This window comes from Odontesthes bonariensis, chromosome 17 (assembly GCF_027942865.1).
Source record: "Odontesthes bonariensis isolate fOdoBon6 chromosome 17, fOdoBon6.hap1, whole genome shotgun sequence".
NCBI classification, from domain to species: domain Eukaryota; kingdom Metazoa; phylum Chordata; class Actinopteri; order Atheriniformes; family Atherinopsidae; genus Odontesthes; species Odontesthes bonariensis.
Window position 1 is genome coordinate 12519748 of NC_134522.1, and position 26483 is coordinate 12546230.

Sequence of the window (26483 nt, forward strand, 5' to 3'; positions counted from 1 at the left end):
TCTGAAATGCCATCTGTAATTTGATTGCTGTTGTGAAAAGAAACGCTAATAAGATTTGTAGCAGAACCATTTGATCTTCAAAGTGACTGGAGGGTATTTTTAGATAAAATGATATTTTTAATATTTTTCCTGAGTATGTCTTGCAAATACACTTTGGCAAGACGTTCTCGCTCTCTCCTCCTTCCCGTTCCCTCTCTTAAAGCTCTCCGCCCATCGGAGTATTGGCAATGAAAGGCGCACGGCGCACAGCGTGGACTTAGAGACTTCTTCTTGGGAAGGTTCACGCACGACGCCACCATACACGCGAAAGCCTCCTCTTCAGACGGGATACTTCTAAGCCCGACTGTAATGTCATTCAACTTTCGATTTCGGAAACGACCACTTTCCTGTAACTGCAAGACTTTTACCTCGTCTTTTCCTCCTGGAACTCTCACTGTCAGCTGCAGGACTGGGTGACTTCTCCCCTTATCCCCTGGTCACTGCGACTGCAAGAGGAATGGAAACGATGTAAGCAGTGTTGGCAGGAAACACACTCTAAAGAGCAACAGTGTGAGCGTGTGTGTGTGTGTTTTTTAAAAGAGATCGTAGATAGAGAGGATGATCCCGCCGGCCAACGCGATTCAGGAGGACAGTGGGAGCAAAGAGGACGACCAGGACCAGGATGAGACGCCGAAATCCCCGACGACGAGCGTCAGCCAGCAGGAAACTAAGGTAGGTCTGCCCTGATGTATTATTGTTTATTTCTTATTCACCTGACAGCTCTGTGGCAGGATGGGATCAGCCCAACTTTTAGAAACAGAGCGGAGTAAGGAAATTTCTAAGATGAAATCAAAATCTACTCAACGGGAGCTTTTTTTTTTTTAAAGAGAGCAACATGGATTTCACAGCATCACAAAGCTACATTTAGGGAGGGTATCACAAAATTATCTCCAGAAAATGCTATCTTTAGAAAGCCCGTTGAAATGTGGACAACAATGATAGCCCCTCATATACGCTTAATTAGTATTATGTTTAATAGAAGTATAACCATGTTTCTTGTCTATAAGTCCACCTCGTATGGACTGTGGCATATGTATTCATTGTTTTTTGAATCAACAAGTATTAGAAGGCTCTTTAAAGCTCCTGGTTTGCCTAATAACAGTTTCATGTTTTGGCAAAGCTTGATCATATATTCATATTGAACTTCCGAGTTGTGGCTGTTTGATGGCAATCCACAGCTGCCTTGGACATTTTACCATCTATGAGGGTCACGTGTTGCCCCGAATCCTACAATTAGCACTACATTATTGGACTAGTCATCAGGGTAATATGGCTATAGTATCTCTCTTCTTCTGTCCTGTTTCCAAAACTCCCACACAGAAGCCATTACTAGTGTATTCCCTCTTAATGAAGCTATTTGTAAGACTGAGGCTTTAACCAGTTATTTTTCTTGTTTGCAAGTAAGATGAAATTCACATGTAAACCATTATTTGCCACTTTATACTATTTTGTGTGTTCTCTTAATTCTAAGGCCAAACAACCACACTTATTCCAAGTGTGTCACATGATAAGAAGTGGAACTAAAAAGTCATTAAAGAAAGGGGTTTTATTTTTACAAACCAGTAGGTTCCCCAGTAGTCGACAATGACCATAAAGTAAAGCTGTGTTTGTATCTTTATTCCTCTTTTAAGAATACTGTGAGGCCTGAACATCACAAGCGCAAGGTGAGCCTCCATTCATGGGTAAACTGTAGCAAACTGCTGATATTTGACCATAATCATAAGGGCATACCTGCATGTGCATACAGATCACACCACTGCTTTTAAGGAAAGATTGCTCTAAGAAGTCACGTTAAACCCATCATCACCCATATTTTAGAGAGCACTTCTTCTTTCAGGTTGCAAACCCCATTTTCAGAGAAGTCGTAAGGCTTTCCAAAATATAACAAAAACTTAAAGCTCTCAAGAAAAATGTTCAGAGAGAAGTATCTTTACCACTGTGTAGTATCACTCTTCCTTTTAATTACACTTTTAAAATGTTTGGGAACTGAGGATAGTAATTGTTGAAGTTTTGCAAGAGGAATTTGTGTCTGATTTTCCTCGTCAGGACACTTCCAGTACAATTTCAAGAGGAGACAGATAAGGACTGCAGACGGGCCAGTAAAGCACACTCTCTCTGTGCCTATGAAGTCACACTGTTGTATAGTCGAGCAGAAAGACATTGGCCATTGTCCTGATAAAATAGCTTCCTGAGAAAACATGTCATGTTGATGGTTGCATATGTCTTTCTGAAATTCAAATATACATCTACTGTTCCATTGGTACCTTCAAGTTAACCATGACATGGATACTGATGAATCTCAATACCATAACAGACGGTGCCATTTGCACCTTTTATTTAAAACAACCTGGATGTGGTCTTCCCCACGTTGAACCGGACGCCCGCCTTTCCAAAGAGCAGCTGAAACGGGGACTCATGTGATCACAAAATACATGTCTTATGTTATTCTGTTCATCTGAGATGAACTTGCGCCCAGAGAACTTTGTGGCATTTCTGTGCAGAGTGTTTGGTTTCCTTCTTGAGGAATGCAGTCTCACGTTGCATTTCTAAGCGCAGAGGCGTAGCGTAGTGAAAGACGAGTTCTTCAAGGTACCTCTGGGACCAGGTGTCTATAATGTTCATGATGTCATGACAGTTTCTCATGCTGTGACATCTGAGGACTTGAAGGTCATGCTTATCTAGCAGTGGATTTTAAGCTTGGCTTTTACGTTTTGAGATTTTTACTTAACTTAAATTACTTAAAATATTCTATTTAACTTACCTATGATTTTCTTACAAAGTTTGGCAAAACTATGCTGGATGCTCCTTTTATACCCAATCCTGACGCCCTCATCTGTCACCAATTAATCTGCTGAATGTAGAATCCCTCAGAACCTCTCCTGCATTTATTTTCGAGTGTGTTACTGTCATAGAATCCGGAATTTGTTTAAATTCCCAAATACATTTGTGTCCATTAGATAAAGGTTCAAACTCCGTACGGGTTTAAGGTTTTTGTTTGATTCTAAAAGACAAACTTTTGTGGAAATGGGGTTTGTACATTAATGACTGGTTTTTATTTAATGTGATAAGTAGCTGTTGCATTTATTGAGCAGTGCTCCATCTAACTTCTATTAACCCTCCCTGCTTTATCATAGAACCCATAGGTTTGGTGCCATTAAACAGAGCATGAGCTGCATGCCCACATTCCCTCACTGTGCTTCATGTATTACAGCAACACAGGAAATAGAAATGTATCCTCTTCAGTCACAGCTTGTTTAAAAAGTATAACAAATGCAGAAATTACAGATGGAATACTGAAACTATTTAAAATCAAGCTCTATTTGGTTTTTCCACCATGTGTAAACCCTGGTGCTATGCACCAAGAGGCTGCCGGAGAATGTATTTGTGCATTTGTGTGCGTGTGTGTGCATCCATGTGTGTGGGTGGTAACAGTAGAAAAAGGGTCAAAATCGATTGTTTCCAGAGTGACCTGTGGAATTGATTCATCATGCCACAGCTGCAGTGACTCTAAACAATTTGCACAGGCATATTGACAGAAGTGACAAGCGCAGACAGTGTATGTACAGTGTGTTAATTCAACAAATAGTACTTTAGTTTAAGTGTAGGATTTCAGGATGAGATGAACTGTCTCCTTTTAACAAACACAGAGGAGGACAAATACATTCCCACAGGCTTTACAATTGTAAAGACAAGCAGGTGCCTTGTGATAAGATCTAATGGTAATTAAGAGTCCTTCCCCTCTATCAAAAACACTCAACTGACTTCAATTATTCGTTATCCAAAAACTAATACCGTGAAATACTATTACTGTTCCTTTTTAATAATGTGTTTGAACCCAGGATTGAATGGATCTCAGAGGAGAAGAGTTACACGCTGAGAGATGGGGAGTTGTTAGTGCGGAGTGTTATGAGTAGTTTTACTGAAATGGCAGCATGTTGTGTGAGAAATCGTTTAAATCTAATGAATTTCTCCAACATGGAAATCACACTACTTTCCAGGTAGGAAATGTTGAGTTTTCGCTACTGAGCAGTGATATCCACAGTTGTAGCCGTTTAATCGGCCACCGGACACCGCATTAAAGGTTTTAGAGGCTACGTGTGTTATTTATTGAGGTTATGCATATTGATTTACTTCATAGCTGCGTCAGTTGCTTTACATTGTTCTCTTTCATAATTTTCCTCTCCTTTGCCCCAGTTGCCTTCAACTCGTCCTCTCTGTTTTCAGCTGCAAAGACTCAAGCGCTCCTTGTCCTTCAAGACCAAGAGCGTCCGCAGCAAGAGCGCTGACAACTTCTTCCGAGCCAGCAGCGAGAACAAGACAGAGCTGCTCTCTGACGTGAGCAGCAGCACGGGCCATCTCTGCAACATCGGGATGGCCCCGCCGCACAACACCAGCCTCCCCATTCCTCCGGTCCCTCCGGCCATTCCCTCCGCGCCTCCTCCCACATCACGCTCCCAGTCACGCAACCCGCTGCAGGTAGACTCGGCAGGACACTGCTTCATGGAGCACATCTTCAAGAAGCCAACGTTCTGCGATGTCTGCAACCACATGATTGTAGGTATGGTTCAAACGCAGCACATCAAGCAATACAAGGCAAAGAAAAAAGCTCCTGCAGACACCCCCACCAGGTTTTCTGTCTCTTTAATCAAACTGTGAGGGTAATAAACCTGCATTTATGTGTACATATGGAAACAGTAGGGCATTCTGCATAACATTACTTTCTGTATTCAAAATACTGTTATACAGGTAGTATAATTTTCAAAGCACTGTAACACACACCATGGGTATTGAAACACAATGAGGTGTCCGACACCGACAATCCGACTTGACCCTCTGACATGTGGCCAAAGAGTCTCCATCTTTCTTGCACTCGCACTGAGCTCAGTCCTTCCATCTGTTTGCTGAGGTGTCAGATTGCCAACAGTAGCTGTGCCAGCTCCACTACCTGTTTCCCCCCTCACCAGATGTTCCAGGTTCTCTGGCTGCAGACATCCTTGTTAACCATCAGTACAGAGGGACACTGAGTCTCTGCATCAGGGGTTCATGATGGCATGATAATGGCAAGAGCCACTGCTGCCATCTGCTCAATATGCCACTTATATAACAATTACTTGCAAATAAAAGAGATCAGAGTGTTGGGAAAATAAAAACGTGCATACAAATGTGCACCTAAGTTAAAAGTTACACCACCTCTCTGAGCAGCTTACCAAAAATGAAAAAGAAATGATTTAAAATTACTTTCTTTGATGAAGGTATAAAGGTAAAATGTTGCCATGTGTCTCCTCCTCCTCAAAGTAACAAGTTGGGAGAAACTTTGCTCCCTAACTGAAATGAAATGAATGTGACTTTTGGATAATTTGGTGAAGACTGGTGACGGAGCCAAAACATCCTCTGATCAGTTGGCAAATATTTCAGAGCATTTGCTGCGACTGTGTGAGTGAGCGTGTGCGTGCTGGTGATAGTTTGTGCTGCTTTCCACTCGCTCCCTGCTATTTTGGATATGTACAGATACTTGCAGTACTCATATAAACCCAATAAGGACATTAACATGCTGTTCTCAATGTGTTGTAAAGAAAAACACAGCGATTTCCCTTGCATTGACTCCATCACATTTTCAGCCGATAGAGTGCATTTCCCGCAGAAAACTTCTCTCTGTGATGTGCTTGTGTAGCGAGTAACTGTGGAAAAAATACCAGGTCAAATTGTCTGCACTTAAACACCTAAACATCTTCATGTGTGGGACCTTATTTACACTGTCCTGCTTTAACCAGCATTGTCACAAACTTGTGACCAGTAGCTGTAGCTTTCAATTAGCCCCAGGTGGTTTCTCTGTGATGACAATATGATGTCAGCTGCACCTGGCTCTCTGATTGGTTCGATGGCCTCTGGTGCATTCATGAAAGAGATGCTGCCCTGTTCTTCATGTGTCCTGTTTAATGAGAGCACATTTTGTGTGCGTGTTTCTGGAATCTGATGCACTAGTGCTGTCAAAATCAGACTCAGTGTTCCAGTCAAAGAGCAGCACAGACAAGACTCAAGGAGATATATTCCTGGTTGAGAAGAAAGAGGGAACAGGCTGAGCAAGCAAATTTTGATGATTATATCCTAATGGCTAAAGTTTCATGTAAGTGACTTTGCAGCAATGATTTACATGTAGCTTAAAGGCTGAAAAACAACATATACTGTCGAAGTAATCCCTCTCAGTTATCACATATGAACCAGTAGAAGTGTGTGATGGTCTATTTGCTCTATTACTCTGGATCCTCCAACCCACGCACTCTCTTTTCAACAATAAACAAACTCCTCAAACCCCAGGACAATATCTCATCCACATTCACCCCGGAGAAGTGCAACAACCTCCTATCATTTTTCCACTCTAAGATCGATAACATACACAACCAGCTTGTCACCTCCACTGCCACCACCCCCAACTCTGAACCTCCATTTCCCTCATCCCCCAACCACCAGCTTTCCATCTTCTCCCCCATAACCACAGCCGACCTCTCCAAAATACTCTCCACCATGAAATCATCCACCTCCCCCCTGGACCCCATGCCTTCTGAGCTTATCAAAGCCTGTTTCACCTCCCTCGCCCCACTCATCACGGACACCATCAACTCCTCCCTTACCTCCGGCACCGTCCCCTCTCCTCTTAAACTTGCTGCCATCACCCCTCTCCTCAAAAAACCTGGCCTTGACCCTGACGACCCCAACAATTTCAGGCCCATCTCCAACCTCCCATTCCTCTCAAAAATTCTGGAAAGAGCCGTCGCAGCACAATTAAAGCAATACCTCCTCTCCAATAACCTGTACGAAACATTCCAATCTGGCTTCAGAACCCATCACAGTACCGAAACAGCACTTTTAAAAGTCACCAATGACCTCCTACTCTCCTCCGACTCCGGCTCCCTCACCATTCTCCTCCTCCTCGACCTCAGTGCTGCCTTCGACAGCATCAATCACTCCATCCTCCTCAACCGTCTGCAAGCCATTGGCATCATCAACTCCGCTCTCTCCTGGTTCACCTCCTACCTATCTGAAAGACTCCACTACATCTCCATCAACAACCACAAATCCCGCACCGCCCCTGTCTCACACGGAGTTCCCCAAGGCTCAGTGCTCGGACCAATCCTCTTCATCCTCTACATGCTCCCACTGGGTCACATTATCCGCCACCATGGTCTTCACTTCCACTGTTACGCCGATGATACCCAGCTATATATCACCACCACTGCCATTACTCCTGCCATTCTCTCCACCCTCACCAATTGCCTAACTGACATCAAAGCCTGGATGAATCACAACTTCCTCAAACTCAACAGCAATAAAACTGAAATTATAATTTTTGGCCCAAAATCCACCCTCCCCACCTCCCAGCATTTCTCACTTTGCATTGATGGTCACTCCGTCACTCCCTCCCCCTGGTCAGAAATCTCGGCATCATCATGGACCCCACACTCTCCTTCAAATCCCACATAAACCAGGTTACTAAAATAGCCTTCTTCCACCTTCGCAACATTGCACGCCTTCGCCCTACTCTCTCCCCCTCAGCTGCCGAAACACTTGTCCATGCCTTCATCACCTCCAGACTCGACTATTGCAATAGCATCCTATATGGCCTCCCCTCCTCTGCTCTTCAAAAACTGCAATATGTCCAAAACTCAGCTGCCCGACTGCTCACTCACTCCCCCTCCAGAGAACACATCACTCCCATCCTTCAACAACTTCACTGGCTTCCAATAAAACAGCGAATCAACTTCAAGATCCTTCTCATCACCTACAAAGCCCTCAATAACCTTGCACCTCCATACCTCACAAACCTCCTCCACCCCTACTCCCCCACTCGACATCTCCGCTCCTCTGATGCAAACTTCCTCATTCCCATCACCAAGACCAAGTACCGCACCCTTGGGGACAGAGCGTTCTCCATCGCTGCCCCTACCCTTTGGAACTCCCTGCCCCCCACTATCCGGAACTCCGATACACTCCCCTCATTCAAAAGCCAGCTCAAAACCCACCTGTTCAAAATCACCTACAACACCTGATAAAATGTCCCCCCCCCCCCCATGTGCCTAAAGTCTGTAACAGTGTTTTTCTCTTGTTTATAATGTCTTGTTTTTTTTTTTTTTTTTTTTTTTGTCTATGGTTTCTGTTTGTTCCTTATGTAAAGCGTCTTTGAGCATTTGGAAAAGCGCTATATAAAACCTATGTATTATTATTATTATTATTTGTCATCAGAGGTACTCCCCTCTATTTATATTTTCTTTGGTTGCTCATATTTTCTTGTGTTTGGTACATTATTGAACTTTAATATTTGGCAGGATGGTAAGCAGCCAGCAGCAAATTTCAGCCCAGGACATTTATAACTTTATTTACCCTGGAGTTGTTTTCTTTCCTATTATCCCATGTCATAGAAATACACCTCTTAAGACAATATAGAGAATATATGCAATAGATACGGTTTGGATTATCTGAAATATGCACCTTTTAAAACATCTTATCAGTCTTATAATCACTGTGAGTATGTAGAAAATGAATACATGCTCCACAGATTAATAAAACTGTTGACTATGCTAATATATGCAATGGACAGACAGGAAAAAATTCTTCATACAGGAATGTCCTCTATTATATAAAAGCCTGTACAGAAATCAGTGTGTCATCTATGACAAAAATAGGATTGAATTATATCACAGGTTTGGGTGACTCTTTCTTTAGCCTCACGAAAGGCAGAGTAAATTAAATTAGTTCAGGTTAAGCAAGAAATATCTGAATATTTTCTAAGATGTGTGCAAGGTATATGAAATGTGCAGAAATGAAGCACCTATTGGAAAGTAAAACTATCGGTCAGCTTTCACAGGTTAAACAGTAATTTACATTCAAAATCCTTTAGAATTACCAAATCAAGGCATTCAAATTCCCAACATTAACAACATGGCTTCCGACTAAAAAGCTTTCACCTGATTAGGTCATTCTGTCGATACATGTGAAGGGTTTGGTTTATACCAAGAAAGAAATTCATCTGGGGGCCAAGGATAAAAGTCTCCCAGCAGAACAGCCCCTTCCTGCATAAAACTCACCACTCGTTTAAGGCCGACACTGGCCTGGTATTTGCAGTGTGGCTCCAGTGATGGCACGATGATTTACTAGTCGGCCCAGTACTCTGGTCCAGACTGTAAACAACCATTTAATAGATAAGCATACATTTATGTTCCCCAGAGGAGGAACAGTGCTGACTTTGATGATCTTGTGAGAGCATGTTTATTGTTAATAATTTAGTTCAAAACGCTGGCTGTGGCTGTGTCCAGCAAGCTAGCACTGTATTGTGGCAAAGTCTATCTAATGAGTGAACTCTTATTCTGAGACAGTTTACCAACTAAAACAGATGTTATATCCATATCCTCTATAGTTAAATTTCTGTGGGCCCTTCTGATGAACAGCGTCCACTCTGGGATAGTGGTAACCTGTGAATTTTCTATAGTTAAACTTTACAGATGTACCCTAAACCTTTCAATTGCAGGCAAGTATGTTGAGAAAGTGAAACAGATAATATTTAGCCAAACCGTGAGAATCAATCATCCAAATTGCTTTGATTTTGGCATATAGGCTGTATAAATGATATATACAACATAAAAATATTTCTTTATGATTTATCCAGTCCTTGACTTTGCAATGCACTTAGCTTCCCAACAAGTCTGAAGTAGATTGGACGAATGGTTGTTGATTATTAGAAACATACATAAAAGAAGTATTTAATGCCATATTAAAAGGATTTTCAGTGTGAAATGTAGAATAAAGCAAAGTCTGCAAACGACAAATGGCGAAGTCAGTGTTTCGAAGCAGCTGGACATTGCAGGTTATCTGCGCAGGAAATCAGGAGGCACGCTTTAATAGCGTCAGCTTGATCAATCAATATATGACTGTAATATGGAGACTGCAAGCATGTAAGTTTCACTCTCAGGAGAACATCTTAGGATAGAAAAGATATGAGGGATAAGGCAGTAGGAAAAGCAAGACTGGGTCCCTTCCTTTACTGCTGTGTAAATAATAAACAGAGTTTAATGTCATAAATGTCTTTATATATTGGAGGAGAGAGCTCCTAATCATACACTTCATTACCCAGCAATTACAAAGGAGAATGACAATGTTAGTTTATTATAGTTGCCTACTGAAACTTGGTGGTGGATTCTCTTAGCTGACATTATTGTGTCACATTATTCCCTTGTGTTGGAATAAGTCAGCTGAAACAAGCCAATTAACAACAGCTTGACATGAGCGTCATTTACTTGCTGTTTATGAGTATCCACAGAGACGGAATCATGGTTTCTTAAAGATATCCATGGTGAATAGTTTGCTGACCTTAAGTCGAACGAGACACGAACAGCTCGTCAAAGAATTTGACAAGTTGACCCGATATTGAGAGACCAAGAAATTGGCTCCGGTTGTGTGCATTGTCTCTGCTGCTTCAGTTGTTGTTGTGGTGATCCGTGGCTGACCAGCGAGGGTTGAGCTTTCTCACAGTCAGTCTCAGTATAACTAATATTGCCAGCTCTGTGTCAGCTGAGCCTGGCCAAGCATCAAACAAGCTTTCAATGATGACATCCTGTTTCAAGTTCCTGTCACTGCTGCTCAGACCCAAAGAACCATGACACATGTTCACAGTACAGTACGTGAAGAGCAAGCAGAGATTTTTTTTTTCCTCTTTTGTTAGCTAAGTAAAATTAACTCGAGAGGCTCTTGGGCCTCGGCTACACAGTATGTTGTATTTGCTGCCTTGTTCAGGGATCAGATTCTCTGCTTGGTTTCATATTTACAGTACTTTGCTCTGCTCGCTGTCTGATGGTTCTTTTGCGTGTCCATATTTTTACACATATGAAGAGCGTGTTCCTAAGCAGGGCACGAGTTTATGGATTAATCAATAAATACCCACAGTTGCTGGATTACAGCTAATAGCAACTCTGGACTCTCCTCCATTGTCAAATAGAAATAGCCCTGTAATAGACGACTGCTGGTTGTAAGTGGTGCCTCAATGTTTTTAATGGTTGAGAGATGATTTGTCTTCTCATAGACTCTACTATATTTGTCACCTGACATGTTGATGCACTTTTGCACTGAAGTATGTAATATCTGGCTATCAGCTTATCTACCAAGGTTCATCTTGGTTATTGTAGCTCTTAGGTTTCCTCACATGAACTGATCACTTCAGGTCCATGCACAACATTTCTATTGGATTAAAGTTAGGAATTTGATTTGGTCATTCCAACAGATTAACTTCATTCTTTGGTTTAATGACTAAAGTGCAAAGGGCCGTTCTATTCGCTTTGTCTTGAGATTCAGATCATGGACAGATGTGCCAACATTTTCCATTAGAATGCAATATAATTCAGTATTCATGGCTCAACAGGCAATGGCAGATTGCCGGGGCCCAAATGCACTAAAACAAGCCCAAACCATGGTATTATCACTACTATGGTTCATGGTTGGGAAGAGGTTCTTATGCTGCAATGCAGTGCTTTCATTTCTCCAAATATACTGCTATCACTTATTTAAACCAAAAAGTTATATTTTTGTGCAGCCCTTTTTCAGCAGCCCTCTTGTCCACGTGGTTTGATGAACAGCAGATAGGCAGTGATGTTGTTTTCAAAGAGCAATGACTTTCTCCTTGCAGCCCTGCCTTGCACCCTATTCTCCTTCAGTGTTCTACAGTTGTTGGAGTAATGAACTAAAAAGAGAAGCCACTGTGAAACGTTTAGTTGCTTAGAATTAAATCCTGGTTCCTCTGAGACCTTTCAGAGTAATGCATACTCTGGATTTAGGTTATGAGTGGTCTTGAATTTCCTCCATTCGCCGGCAAACTGTAACTGCAGATTGACATTTTCCATGGCACCCATTCAAATTCTATTAATTTTACACTTATTCACACACATGCGGAATATTTGCACTTGCAATGTTGCATAACTTCAGCTCACAGATTAGTATGATTAATCTTAATTTATTTCTGCATGTGTGAGTCATGTGTTTATAAGGGGGAACAAACTCTAGCGGCAGCAGTCTGAGGTGGCTTCACGTGGTGGAGATAGTACTGGGCGCAGACTCTAGTTGGATCTAGTAGTTTTACAGAAGTCCGCGTCATAAGTTGGATTTAGTAAATTTTGTCCCTGTTTCAGTGTTCCACATATCACTTAAAGACAATGGATGCTTGAATGACACACAGTTTTTAGATGAATATTTTCTATTTCTTCTGCGTTTTTGCCGGCAGTTTCCAACTCGCCGAACACCATTCGATTGCAATATTCGACATAATAGATTTGAACCTGTTGTTCTCTTTTCTGTTTGGGTAACAGGCACAACAGCCAAACATGTGGTGTTCCTGGCGGGAAACACGGCGAAGCATGGCCTCCGCTGCAAAGCCTGCAAGATGAGCCTCCACCACAAATGTGAGAATGGCGTTGGGCAGCAGCGCTGCATGGGAAAACTGGTGAGATACACGACTCAGAGGACAAGATGTAGACGGTACATAATGCACTTCAGACAAGTTGGCAGACATCACCGTCTTTGTGTTAGACAACAGTAATACAGCTCACTGCTTAAAAATGCTGACCTCCTCTCTATCACCGTCAGGTTTCGCTGGTACTGCCGTCATTATAAACCATAAAATGCAGACAAGTAGGATCACCCTGAAGCGTCTTATTGAAGATCATGTGGCAGTTTTATGCGTTTGACATTTCACAGTCTCAACCGTGAAGTCAAGCCCAGCCTTTACAGAGTTACAGGCTGTAAATGAGATGATGAAAGTTGGCAATGTTAACAAGGGATTCTTACACCTTATAAGTAATTCTTTGTTTTTGACATATTCTATTGATAGCAGCCCTTTTCAATTTGTGGCCCTCTTGTGACATTGAGCCTTAGCCACTTCACTGAGTTACTGGCAGGATGTGAATATTTTTTTCCAGCTGTTTGTAGAGCTGAATGAAAAAAATATTGGTTTCTCTGAGGACAGCATGTCTCAAAATGTGTCTTTTTGACAGCAAGCTTTTCAATCTCATCATCAAGTTTGTGACCTCCATCTTTAGATGGGGCCTTTGAGACACTGGACTGTGCAGTTTGTTTGCAAGATGCTTCTAAGGTTTAGAATAGTGTACCTTTTAGTTTACCTTAAAGTAAGCAGATTATTTCTAAGATTTTCATCACAATCTATAACAGTGACAGCAATAAACTTCCTGGAGTTTAACATCGTTATCTGTAGCCTGTCATGTGTTTTCATGTTGTTGTCGTTACTCTATGATGAGGTGTTTTTCCCTGAAACCCACATTCTTTGGGGACTGTCCTCATTCATGGGTGGTAACAATGAAGATTCGGATGATATAAGTCACAGGCTTTATCGCTTTGCATCATCTGTAGACGTTAAAAGGAGATCCTTTGGTTGTGGAGGGTGGTCCGGTTGTTTTTACAGGAAAGGGTCTGGCTACATTGATATAGGCCACTGCCAAGACGCATGTTCGCTTTCATAGCAGTCCAGCAAACAAGCAGATGAGACAGAACTGGAAGTCTTTATTCATTGCCCACATCCAAGGAAATACAGGCTTGGATGTGGGAAATTTGACCTGAATTAGCAAGCGAAACTGGGAACAGGTTGAGTTGGTGTTAATCAGCAAGAATAAGGAGAATAAACATTGTATGGAAATGAGTGGAAGTAATAACAATACAACTAGCCTTTTTCCTTTTCCCTGTTACGTCTTTCCACAAGATGCCTGTGGGATGAGGCTTGAAGATATGACCAGCTCTCAGGAGTGGAAAATGAGGTTGAGAGGTCAAGCATAAAAAGAGAAGTTTCCCCAGAGGAGTACAGCTCTAAATTCAACTCGCTCTAAACTTGGACGCTTCTGCAGCCATGCTTGTTTCTCTTGGCTTGAGGACTTCTCAGAAAGAAAGCAAGTGACTTCATGCTCTGAATTTTTATCAAACGTGAAACCAGTGTGTCTTAATTTTTCCAGTAAGCTTCTGAACATGGTGACACATTGACTCCCTTACAAATGGAGCTGAAAAATCAGTGGAGTTTAAGATGTAGTTTTCATTTTGTTCTTTCTAAGTTTTTCTATTTAAAAGGAATTAAATGGAGTCAGACAAGTTAATAAAAGATGAGATCTCACAAGAGAGGTCAATCTTTTTTGCTAAGGTTGATTGGACAAATCCAGTTCTAAGAAAAAGAAGGTACACCCTCGTTCAATTATAAAGTTGTACTTATCAGGACAGAGCAAAGATCCTTTGGTCCTTACGGGGTTTTAAAATAATGTTCATCAATAGCTCATAGAACGACCTTCAGCAGCATTAACTCTTTATTAAGTTTGCAAGCATTTGTTTATGCACAGCTCTCTTAATGTTTTGGCACAGCACTTCAATCATGTTGAAATTCTGTTGTAGATTTGCTTCTGTGTTTGGTATCATTGGTATCAAACCAGCCTCCAAATAACTTATAACTCCTATATGTACTCTTATAACTCTCAACATTGATGAGCAGCAACAATTGCTTGTCAAAGATCATTGCGGATGTCTTCCCTCCTTGGCATTGCATTAACACTTAACTGAATGCTCCAGACCAGAAAACTGCCAAAACTTCTGCTTTTTTTTAGGTGCTCACACCTACCGATGGTTAGCTAATCAAGTGCATTTAATTAGCAGCACCTGGGTGCAAACAACCTTTTCTTCCATTGCAGTAATACACAAGAAAACCTTGTGTGCAGTTAAGTGCATCAATAGGCAATAATAGGTAGAGGAATAGTCATAGTAGTCAGTAAGTCAGTCATGAAAATAGTATGTAAAATCACTATCATGTGAGTGGTTCTGACCCATCTGCATAAGACACCAACATGTGCAGAAACTCCTATTGTAACATATGACTTTGACAGACATGCTGGGTGTCTCGTGTCTATCTCAGAATCTGGGACTTTGCTCCGGCTTTCCCACAAACAACTTTCCGTCCCATTCTCTTTTATGCCAAATTAACTAGATTGGCTCCAGCAAGTGTGTGCTTTTAAACTTTTCCTTAATGAGTTTGCCCTTGTTAGTCTGATATATCACTTCTTGAAATAGGCCTGGATAGCTCAAGAATTGCTTATTTTAGCTGTTGCATCATAAGAAGTGCCAAAAGAAGTCTTAATCAGGAGTGATTAACAACGTGGGTTTCACCACCCGTGACTTGAGTACAAACAAAGTGGAAAAGGAAGTCCTGTAACAAAGAAGTACAGTAAATCTACAGTAGGAACAACTGTGTATGGATGTGAATTTATGCATAAATCATTCCCATAAATCATATGTTGCAGATAAGATGATGTCCCCAAAGATTGAGGAAAATTTCAATCTTCTATATTTTGCGTAGTTATGAAGGGTTCAGAACTGTTGAGGAAATATCGATCAAATGTGAGGCAGCAATAGATGTAGACGTGATAAATGCATGAGAGTCTGATCAGATTAGAGGAGGACAACAGGCAGTTTAACTGAGATAGAAACTGCTGGATGGCATTTAACCTCTTCAACAAATCATGCAAGTTGGCAGTCTGGGATTAATTAGATTTTCATTGATGATGGTCATGCATAATATAAAACAGTGATCACTAATATTTTTCCTTTGATGTAAGAATGTGCTGAAAGTTAGATTTATTGGAGCTAATGGTGCGCCTCAACCTCAGGGCAGAGCAGTATTAAATGTGACGACTGACTAAGTCTGACGTAATTTTGTAAACAGGCATAGCCCCTTCGGCATCTGTTGTCCACTTTGCCCTTGAACTATCTTCTTTACAGAGATGTCATTTATTTCATGTGCTAATATATTTGAGGTTTCTAAAATTACTATGCTTTTTGTACTTTGATAAATGTTGTTTGCGGCTCTCTTTTATTCTAAAATGAATCATCTTGTTTGAAAAATAATATTCATTTGCACAAAATGATTAAGATATTTTGAAAAAGAAAGTATTCCTATTTATAGAAATCCATCTTGTAATCTTGTATAATTTGGCTCTGGCTGTTGATAGATATCGAAACAACAATGCATCAATTTGTGCATAAACTTGAGTCCCACTCATCCGTATTGCACAAACTATTTAGCACCGCTAGCTGCTCGTTTTGAGGCGTGGTAGCAGGGTCAATGAGGGCAGAGCAGTGCCTATGTCGATACACACAGACACAGGCTCCTTTTACGCAGATAATAATAATAATAATAATAATAATAATAATAATAATAATAGTAATAATAATAATAATAATTTATTTGTAAAGCACTTTCAAATCAAAGTGCTGTACAGGCAGTTAAAATAGCATATAAAAAAGTTAAAAACACTCATGACACATAACACAAGGTGAACAAGTGGGTCTTTAGCTTAGCTTTAAAAACATCCACAGAGCAGGCCTGTCTTATATCTACAGGAAGACTGTTCCAGAGAGGGAGCCCGGAAGGAAAAAGCTCGCTCTCCGACAGTCTTTTTTCTGACCTTAGGGACATTCAAAAGGCCAGTTCCCTGAGAGCGAAGAGCACGAGAAGGTGCATACATGTTTAAAAGATCATTCAGGTAAGAGGGTGCCATACCATTTACAGTTTTATATGTCAACAATAAAACCTTAAAATCAGCTCGAACCTGACAAGGAAGCCAATGAAGAGAGGCCAGCACCGGGGTAATGTGCTCAAATTTGCCTGCTCTGGTCAGAATACGAGCAGCAGCATTCTGCACCATCTGTAGGCCTCGAAAACATTTTTTAGGCAATCCTGATAGAAGGGCGTTACAATAGTCTAAGCGAGAGGTGACAAAGGCATGGATGAGGACTTCAGCATCCTCAAAAGACAGGATGGACCTGATCTTAGCGATCTTTCTAAGGTGGAAAAAGGACACTTTGGTTACCTCCTTTATGTGTTTGTCAAACACAAGAGTCTGATCAAATAAAACACCAAGATTTTTCATTTTGTCGCTACAGTGAATAACACAATCATTCAGAGACAAAGTAACATTCTCAAATAGGTTATGCAGTTTTTGAGGTCCAATGACCATCATCTCGGTTTTTGCAGAATTAAGGAACAGGAAATTTTTTGAAAACCAGCTCCTAACTGCTGAAAGACAGACCTCAAGTTTGGACAAGTCATACCCATTTTCCAAGGTTACAGGTATATACATTTGTAAGTCATCCGCATAACAGTGGAAACAAATTCCAAAAGAGCGTAATAGATGACCAAGTGGTGTAAAAAATGCAGTGTGTAAAAAAACCAAAACGCGTCGGATCATTTCAAACTAGGCGTGTATCTTATTCTGGATCGAACAAACTGATGAAGATGACTATAAAATCAGTGACCTCTGCAGGCCAAATTTAAAACGAAACGAAGCACGTCATTCCACGCGTTGAACTCCACACTTTTAAACGATACATTCACTGAATCAGACTTGTTGATAAAGTGTCTGATTAGCGACTGCTTTTCCCTTTCTTTGCAACAATGTCTTTTGGCCGTTGTAGCATGATGAAGTTGGTGGGGAATAATGCTCAAAACCTCCTATTCATATTGGTATTAGTATAGATTCATTCATATTGATTACTGTTTTGTAGGCATATATTTTTTTTTTTTCCCCTGGGACTAATTCATTTTTCCACAGAGAATTTTTAAGGCAAAACTATCATGTCAAACACGTATTGTGCTACAACTTTCCCACTACGATGACTGTGCACTTTTGTGTGATTTTTCAGTGTCAGGCTGCTGTGCTGCCTGCGGTGTTGTGTATTTATTGATTTGTTCCCGATGTCTATCACCACACTCTTTTCCCCTCCTCTCGATCTTTCTCTCTTCAGCCAAAAGGCTTTCGGCGATACTACAGCTCTCCATTACTGATCCAGGAACAGTATGGCTGCATCAAAGAAGTATTGCCTATCGGTGAGCAGCATAAATCTCATCCTCATTTCAGTTCTGCCTGGGATGTAATGCATAAAAGTGAAGCATTAACTCCGTTTTCCCAGATCCATTTTTTTTACTTGAGATCTTTTATGAACCTAATCTACAAGATGACATAGTTTTTTAACTCACAGCTTTGCATTTGTTTGTCATCAGCTTTTGTTAAGATTTGTGCTTCTCTACTCCAAAGCCTGTGGTAATAAGGTGGACCCCGTGTATGAAGCCCTGAGGTTTGGGACATCGCTGGCACAAAAGGCTAAGAGGGCCAGCGGCTCTGATTCTCCACACAGAAGCTCGGTAAGAACAGGATACCTGTCACTGATGTTGCTTAAGGGACACATTATGCCCATCTGGTCACAAAAAGACACAGTTTTCTGAGTTCTTAACAAAGATCTGTGACAAGATTAGGTGAAATCCTGCAGAGAAACAGAACAAAATCACCCTTTATCAGACCAGTCATTACACCTCTACCACTTCTCCCCACCAATCTTTTTTGGGGAGGTTCCATAATACAGGTTTGTGCTACCATACATAAAAATTGCATGCAATTTAGTCTCAGTAACCCCTTGAAGCCCATTATTACAGTTTGAGAGAACATGCAGCACTTAACTTGACAGCTCTCACACCCGAAAGAAAAATATGTGACTGTCTGGGGAATTTTATTATCAAATATTTACAAGCCATGTGTTAAACAGGTTGGGCAAAACCAGAGATATGAACACTAAAGCCACCTAAGACCCAAGTTATAAATGATCATAGTAAACAATTCCTCTGTGTTTTATTAAGTTTATGAGAGGCTAACATTAAAAACGTATGTTGATATGGTTGATATTACATCGATGATTCTATCTATCTATCTATCTATCTATCTATCTATCTATCTATCTATCTATCTATCTATCTATCTATCTATCTATCTATCTATCTATCTATCTATCTATCTATCTATCTATCTAGATGTATAAAGATGGGGTGGCTGAAAAATTTGAATCATAGGTCTAGTTGGGACACAACATTTTTCAGAAAATCTGAATGGCTAACTGAATAACATAGTTTGGGATCTAGGGGCCTCCAAACTGTTGTGTTACAGTATGTTTTAGAGGTGGTCACTTCAGACATCAAATACGTGTTACCAGGCATAGAAATTAGATTATTTTTCTTAATGTATCCCCTTTAAATCCAAATACAGATATAGCCCTTCTTGCTGCATTGAATTTTACTTGTTTTATAAGATATTTTAAGACAGACCGTAGTGATAGTCTAAATAGATACTGCCAGTACAGGGCTGTAAACACTACCAATAAAGGCAATGTAGTCCAGGCAGTCATGTAAGAAGTTGTTAGTGTAAACGCTCAACCTACAGCTCTGACGATGCATTAAACTGATATCCAGCTGCATGTCAAATCTGTTTTTCACAGTGTATGGTGTCTAATGTTCAGAGAAGTGTATCTGTATCTGGATATGTGCCTGTGTATGATGACGTCTTAAAGCTATTGGGTTTGGGCCATCCTCTGCTGCCCTATGCAGCTGTTACAGATGGGTGTGCGTGTGTGTCTGTACAAGCTTCAGAGACAATGTGATCTCAACAGGGGTCTGATAATAGTTTCCAAATGCAGACTGGGAAACAGCAAGTTTACTGCACTGCTGATTTCCAAATAGATGCTCAGCCTGTGAAATTGGATGAATTTTAGTTCAAAAGCTCTCGCTGATCCATCCACACTGTTTATCTCTAACAAGTGTTATTTCTGTACCAGTTTATTTCTCCTCCAATTCTTTTATCGATATTTGTCTTGGTCTCACTAATCATTGATATCCTAATGTCTGCAGACCAGTGACTTGGATAATGTTCCAGAGGAAGTTGTGGCCCACAGCAGTCGGCAGGAGCTATCAAGAAAACACAGTGATGATGGCAAGTATCTGTTGCAGTTCACTGTCTCTATCTTAATTAAAGCCATGCAGTGACACAGCCAGAAATGACTGCTAAGGTTGCGATATTGAAACATCAGAGACAGCTTCCCAGTTTCCCACTGAGCTGCATTTCCTCACTTGCAGACGGTATATAAGGCAGGCGACCTAAAGAGAACCCTTTTAGCTCCAAAGAATTCATACTCTGCAGTGCTCTCAGAGCACAGAGACAGCCATAATGTTGTTCATGGAATTGGGAAACAATTTGTGATTTGTACTTTCAACTCCAAAGAAGGAGTGTTGAAACTGCTCTAGTTTCTTGCCTAAACAGAACAAATTTCATACATTTCATAGTTTGTACAATTAAGGTTATTTTATGTAACTGATTATTCATGATATGATGTCTAATTTGACATTTTTATTTGGAAGCCATCATTACAGGCCAGCGTCTGCCAGATTTCACCACTGGTCTTGAAACCTTCTGAAAAAAAAATCACAAAAGTTTGCTGTTTAGTAAAAGAACAAACAGTATATGGATGTGTAAAAAAAAATCACCTGAAACTATGTGTTTTGATGCTTCTGAAGTAGACCAGAGCCTTATGAGAGAGATATATGTTCCTGTGAGAAAAATTATATATAGGCTATACGATACCTTTTAATTAGCCTTATTTAACTCATCAATAATAAAATAAACAATAACAACTCTTTCCACAAATGCACCCATAAGACAAATTAAATCAGTTTTGCCTGTTTCCTGAAAAATTTCAAGAAATATCAAATATGTCAGGGCGTTTTTAAAAAAAATTTTTTTTTTTATGCTGAGTCTCTCTGTTGAAATGATTGTTGTTTTGACATGGTTATTTGTTCTCAGTTTTTACAGTCATTGAAAACGGAACAGAGCGTTACCACCTGCCAGAGAGAAAAGCCGATGATTTACCGGTGAGAAACTAATCCATCAAACAGTTTTTCCTTGCAGTGATGAAAGCAATTTTGAGTTTTTACCTTTTGCTGTTTTTATATCCTACAAACACTTTGAAAAGCCTTTTAAGCACTCCTGCTATTAGAAAAAAAACCAAACAGAAGTAATCAAACCTTCCTTTTGTGAAATAAAAAAAGGACTAATTTCCTAAATGTTTTTTCCTACCATGTGATTTTTTTTTTCCAGTTTAAGTTAAGACACAAGCATTACACCCATAAAGACAATTTGCTGCCACTTCAATCGATAAAGAGAAAAAAGTTATGCACTTAACTGTTAGGAACTGCTAGCTTAACTGTGTTTTTCTTTTTTTTTTGGTTTAATAGATTGTTATGTCAACTTTTCAGTTTCATGCCGTTTCCCTCCTGTTTTCGCAGTGTTAGTTATTCTGCAACATGTATTATTTTCAAGGTCTGAAACCTCTGAGAACAAACTTTGTCCACTGACCAGTGCCTGAACTTTGCGTGGTCAGTCTGAGAACTGATACCCAGCCAGCTCACTCTGCGTCCATTAAGCATCCTGCCCCCCGCGTCCATCGTCACTGCTGAATTTCCCAGGACTTTGGGGGGAAAACTCTCTGTTCTCTTCCTGCTGTAACAAATCAAACTCAAGCTGACGTGACCGCTGGCCTGTGCTGATACGGAGAAGCCTTGACCTTAATGTTTGGATCTGAAACTCTGGAGTCTGTGCTGCTGTGGTAATTCTCTTTTTGCAGTGCTGATGGTGCAAAATTAATGCCACAGAAAGAAAAAAGGTTAAACCTCCATGAATATGTTGTCGACTCCTGTAGAGCAGCAACGAATATTTCAAGGCCAGGTTTATTTCTTCTTTCTTCTCCTGCACGGTGGGATTTGTGGGAGAGGTGCTATCTCCGTATCGCAGTGCTTTGTGAATATTTTCTCTGTGCATGTTTACTTTTATAGTTTATAGTTTGTCCTAACTTTCAACAATGGAAAAAGACCACAGATACTGGATATACACAAAATTGAACAAATATCCATAAAAGGCGATCACGCGCACATGCACATATATGCACCTATCCTCCGCAATGTTTTCCATCGTCCGGTCATCCATTTCGGGGAGGAGGATTGTGCAGCGTTATCAGGTTGGAGCGAGCACAGCTGGCAGCGGGCAGTTTGTCTGTAGGCCGACAGGTCCATTAGCTCAGGCGGGCAGACAGACAGATGGAGGCTCTGCAGGGTAATGAGAAGAGAAGGTCTCAACATGCATATAGGAATGCACACATTCATGGACAGGATCACCGTCTGTTCAAACTTGTCATAGTTATTGTTAAACAATACGATGCTTTAGTATCTACAATTGCAATTTTGGCGGCCTCTGTTGATTCACAACTTTGCTTCTGGTATCTCTGGAAACAGTCCATCACTTCCAGAGAAAATAAAATCCAAGTGTTTGAAAGCGGCACTCATTTTTCTTCTTTTTTTCTCTTACCACTGAATCAATTGTGTGATGAGATATGAGGATATCTCATCACACAGGATAGCGCTTTAGAGTTTTTTTATTTAATTTTTTTTTTTTTTTAGGGGCAGCAGCTTTACCGTTTTGAATCAATCTCAGCTCTCATCATTTCACCATTTCATCATTTCAAGATTTTCTTTATTCAGCCTGACCTGGATCAAATAAAATAAAAATACACAGTCAGCATTTCCCTCAGGAGCACCAAAAACAGGTTGAACATTGAAATCGTTCACCTGGTGCCCAGAAACAGAAATCCCAATTGATGTTATTGTTGCTCATGTTTAATTGAGCAACTGTCACAATCAACTACGCAAATCAAAAATATCCGTAGTTATTAATCATTTATTGCATTCCCATAATGTTGCATGCTGCAGTTTCAATTCATCTTTTTTTTCTTTTTCTAATTTTTCCGTCACCACATCATCCCTTGCTTCAAATGACACTCAGGGACGGGGTTGTTATTTTGGGTGTCCACTGTTTCACCCTCCAGCCGGAGCGTCAGGAGTCCCTTGAGGCCAGTGAGCAGCTCTTAGTTAGCTGTAATGGATCGCCACTGCCTGATGTTGCTGTTTCCATCCAAAGGCCGCAGAGGCAGTCTGCCTTGTAGCAACAGTTAACTCGTCTCATCCATCAGCTACATTTCCAGTCCTTGCTGGTGGCACTTGGGGAGCCATTTCACTTCATTATAGTAGCACAAAGATGAAGAAGTCGATTGCTGCACAAGACATTAATGTCTTACAAAAGCCATCGTCATTTCTTTTGGAGGAGTTTTCTTTCTGTTTTCTTTCTGCAGGGAGAGCTATTAGTGGATGGGACACAGCAGGCAGGATTTAGACTCAAGGTAGTGGGTGATGAAACAGGAAAGCACACCCACCAGTTTTCTCAGCAGGTGCGAAGAGCGCTACAGTGGTGGCATACAGTATCTCCTTGTTATTTGTGCCGACACTTCTCTGACAACTTCCTCTCCACCTACACAACACGGTCCTGTTTTAACTTCATGAGGACCCGATCCTGCCTTTCTCACTCATGCTGACAGCAGATTTAAACGAACAGATTGCCGAGCAACTTAAACAGCACCTCAGTGTATCACTGTGGTGTAAACAAGGGCTTCTCTTCCCAATGTGTTTCTTCTGTCGCGTTTAGATGGAGCAGAGCCAGCTACAGAGGGATATGCTCAAGCTCAACACCTTCGTGGCCTCGTACAATTTCACTGCCCAAGAGAGCCATGACCTGGAGATGAGGTTTGTTCACACACAAACACACACACACACAGAAAAACACTACCACAACACCTCCCAGCAATACTCTTCCCAGGATTTCAGATAGAAAAGCAATGATTTTTTTTTTTCAGTTTATTGTTCAAAAAGAGAAGTAAACAAAGATCCTGAGACTAACGCACTGCAATTCCACGTGTCCTATAAGCATGATTCAACTTCATGATGAAATTTGATTTTAACCCTCTGAACAAGACAGATTGAATCACTTTTATGGCCAAGCGAAATGTTCCAGTTTCTAAATTTTGCAATTACACTTTTTTATTGACGATCATTAGTTTCAGTTATTCATAGAACAAGAATTGAATCTTGAATCAAACTTTCTTACTTAAACAGCTAAGAAACAAAAGAGGATTTTTGTAATAAATTGAATAATTGCACAGATATTCCATGTGCTCGCAGCAGCCATGACAGAAACAGAGCCTTGTTGCCTTTTGTGATGACTATGAACATTATAATAAATGCAACTGTCTAGTGCAGTTAAATACAATATTTTGTGCACACAATGGACGCTGTGCATACAGTTCATGTTCATTTAATTTGCTTTCTGTCATGTTAGTGCTGTTAAAGCGCTGTCTGCTCCTTAGCAGGAGCATTTTTTCCTGTCAGGAAATCCAGCTGTCTCCTAATTAATGTGTCTGTGTCTTTTTCTCAGCTTTAGCTTATATAATTACTCGATTCAGAGCAGCACAGCTTATAATACGCAAAAATGAATTTGCATAAGAAACTAATTAGTGGCCTCTTTGGAGTTCTTTGGAGTGATCTCGTTAAAGGTACCTGTGTGGGTGATGTGAGTGTCTATTAATATCTCATCAGTCTTGTGTCTTCTCAGATTTATCCTGAGAGGGATGGATGGTCTATCTATTAGTAGCTCCCCTGAGGCTGTGACACTCTTCCATTAGCTAAGATGGGATATATAGTTTTTGAAAGCTAACACTAATTTGATTTATAGTGGCCCAAATGGTGAGACATCCACATTTTTCAGGCAAGCTAAAAGGTAGATCCCTGTGTAATTTAGAGTCCAAGGGCAGAGAGCTGCAGGTTTCAGTTTTGTCTCAATTGTTGACATCACTGAGTGTTATACAATTAGTTTCGGACAGTCTGTTATAGTATTACCAATATACCATCATTTTTTGGGATGAAGAAATATTGTATGATGTACAATCAGTGTACCCACCTTAACCACATGGCTCATGTGTATGTTGCCCTGACCTAATGGCTGATGGTGGTTTGGCTTTATCTGATAAAAATCAACCGACGTGACACCTGATTGTTTCTCAACATGAGCTATGACATTAGGTTATTCGTGTGTGAGAATAGTTGGGTTTCCATTGCCCTGTATGATTCACTACTAAAAGATGTTAAAAAAAAAAGCAAAAATGGAATGGAAAAGGAACAAATTGGGGGGAAAAAAATCCACAAATACTCCAAAAATTTGTACATTTGCTTGAGGTGGCTTTTGCCAGTTTCAAAGAAGATTTAATGCCCATTACAGAGAATGGAAACAACTTTGTGAATCACATCTGACCTGGAAAAGATTTAAATGATGAAAATCACCAGCTGTTTTGGATCTGAGCTGGCAAACAATAAACGCTTGTGACTGACTGGCATCTTCCCAGATATAATATAACATTCCAGATATTCCCAAAGATTAAAGTCATTTCTGAAGAAGAGCCCTCTACCCTTTTCTATTGTGGACTTTCCCTAAAGTTGTTGTAGTTTTCTTTCTCCTCTTGTTTTATTCCTTGTTAGTGCAGCTATTTTTACTAAAATACAATGTAAAGTAGCCTATACCTGCACAGCCTAGTTTATTTGCCACAAACCAGTCAACAGAAACTGATGTGATTCACATTTCTTTTTAAAAAGATTGCTTTAGGGGCTGCACGGTGGTGTGGTGGTTAGCACCGTCGCCTCACAGCAAGAAGGTTCCAGGTTCAACACCCAGCTGGGGCCTTTCTGTGTGGAGTTTGCATGTTCTCCCCGTGTATGCGTGGGTTCTCTCCGGGTACTCCGGCTTCCTCCCACTGTCCAAAAAATCATGCATGTTAGGTTGATTGGCATCTCTAAATTGTCCTTAGGAGTGAGTGTGAGCGTGCATGGTTGTTTGTCTCGTTTGTCTCTATGTGGCCCTGCGATGGACTGGCGGCCTGTCCAGGGTGTACCCCGCCTCTCGCCCATTGACTGCTGGGATAGGCTCCAGCCCGCCCGCGACCCGATCGACGGATTCAGCGGTATAGATAATGGATGGATGGAAGATTGCTTTAGACTTACCACCCTACTGAATGAAAACCCAGCAATGGTGCTAAATTCCATTTAAACAACAAATTAACAACCTCAAGTGTATAACTTTGTGATGAATTTGTGAACATATTCAGGGTTAAGCAGCGAACTTTGCCAACAGTTATTTGTATGCTCATATGTTGGAACAGAAATTTAAAGTAGACAGAGCTCTGGGTGTCTGCCTTGTCTTATTATCTCAGGACTTCTTATAGTCTGAAGCTCAGACTCTAGATTTTATTCCCTGCCATAACTGTGATTGATTGGGTTCCAAGAACAACATGCTTTAAAATGCGCCCTCAGAAGAGAACAGTCCAATTGTACCAAAGTACCAATTTGTTCCTGGTTCTCACTGAAATCTCCTGGGGATTTAGGCTTAAGATGGTGTACTTGTTCTGCGTCTGGTCTTTCCTATTCACACACACATAGACACATCGCACACATTCTCACACACAGTCATGTGTTGTGTGTCTGTCTTTGGTCAAGAGAAACTTCAATGTACAGACTTCATTTTGAAATGACTAGACCTCTTCTCTTGGACTCTCTGCCTACTGATACCTTTGAATCAAATGTCCTCTCCTGTTTTTCAAAATAACAGACTCATTAAGAT

General features: G+C 40.7%; 1 protein-coding gene across 2 annotated transcripts in view; it reads left to right on the forward strand.

The window, feature by feature from the left end:
* Positions 1-231: 231 nt before the first annotated feature.
* Positions 232-26483, forward strand: part of stac (SH3 and cysteine rich domain) — a 31191-nt gene continuing 4939 nt past the window's right edge. Inside the window, exons 1-9 of one of the 2 annotated variants that reach the window (XM_075448098.1) lie at positions 232-711; positions 1671-1703; positions 4264-4597; positions 12384-12517; positions 17863-17944; positions 18153-18259; positions 19790-19871; positions 20739-20806; positions 23466-23563. In XM_075448098.1, coding sequence (XP_075304213.1) covers positions 598-711; positions 1671-1703; positions 4264-4597; positions 12384-12517; positions 17863-17944; positions 18153-18259; positions 19790-19871; positions 20739-20806; positions 23466-23563 — 1052 coding nt within the window. In that variant the 5' untranslated portion in view covers positions 232-597. The remainder of the gene's footprint in view (positions 712-1670; positions 1704-4263; positions 4598-12383; positions 12518-17862; positions 17945-18152; positions 18260-19789; positions 19872-20738; positions 20807-23465; positions 23564-26483) is intronic. The other variant, XM_075448099.1, reaches the window with a different exon arrangement.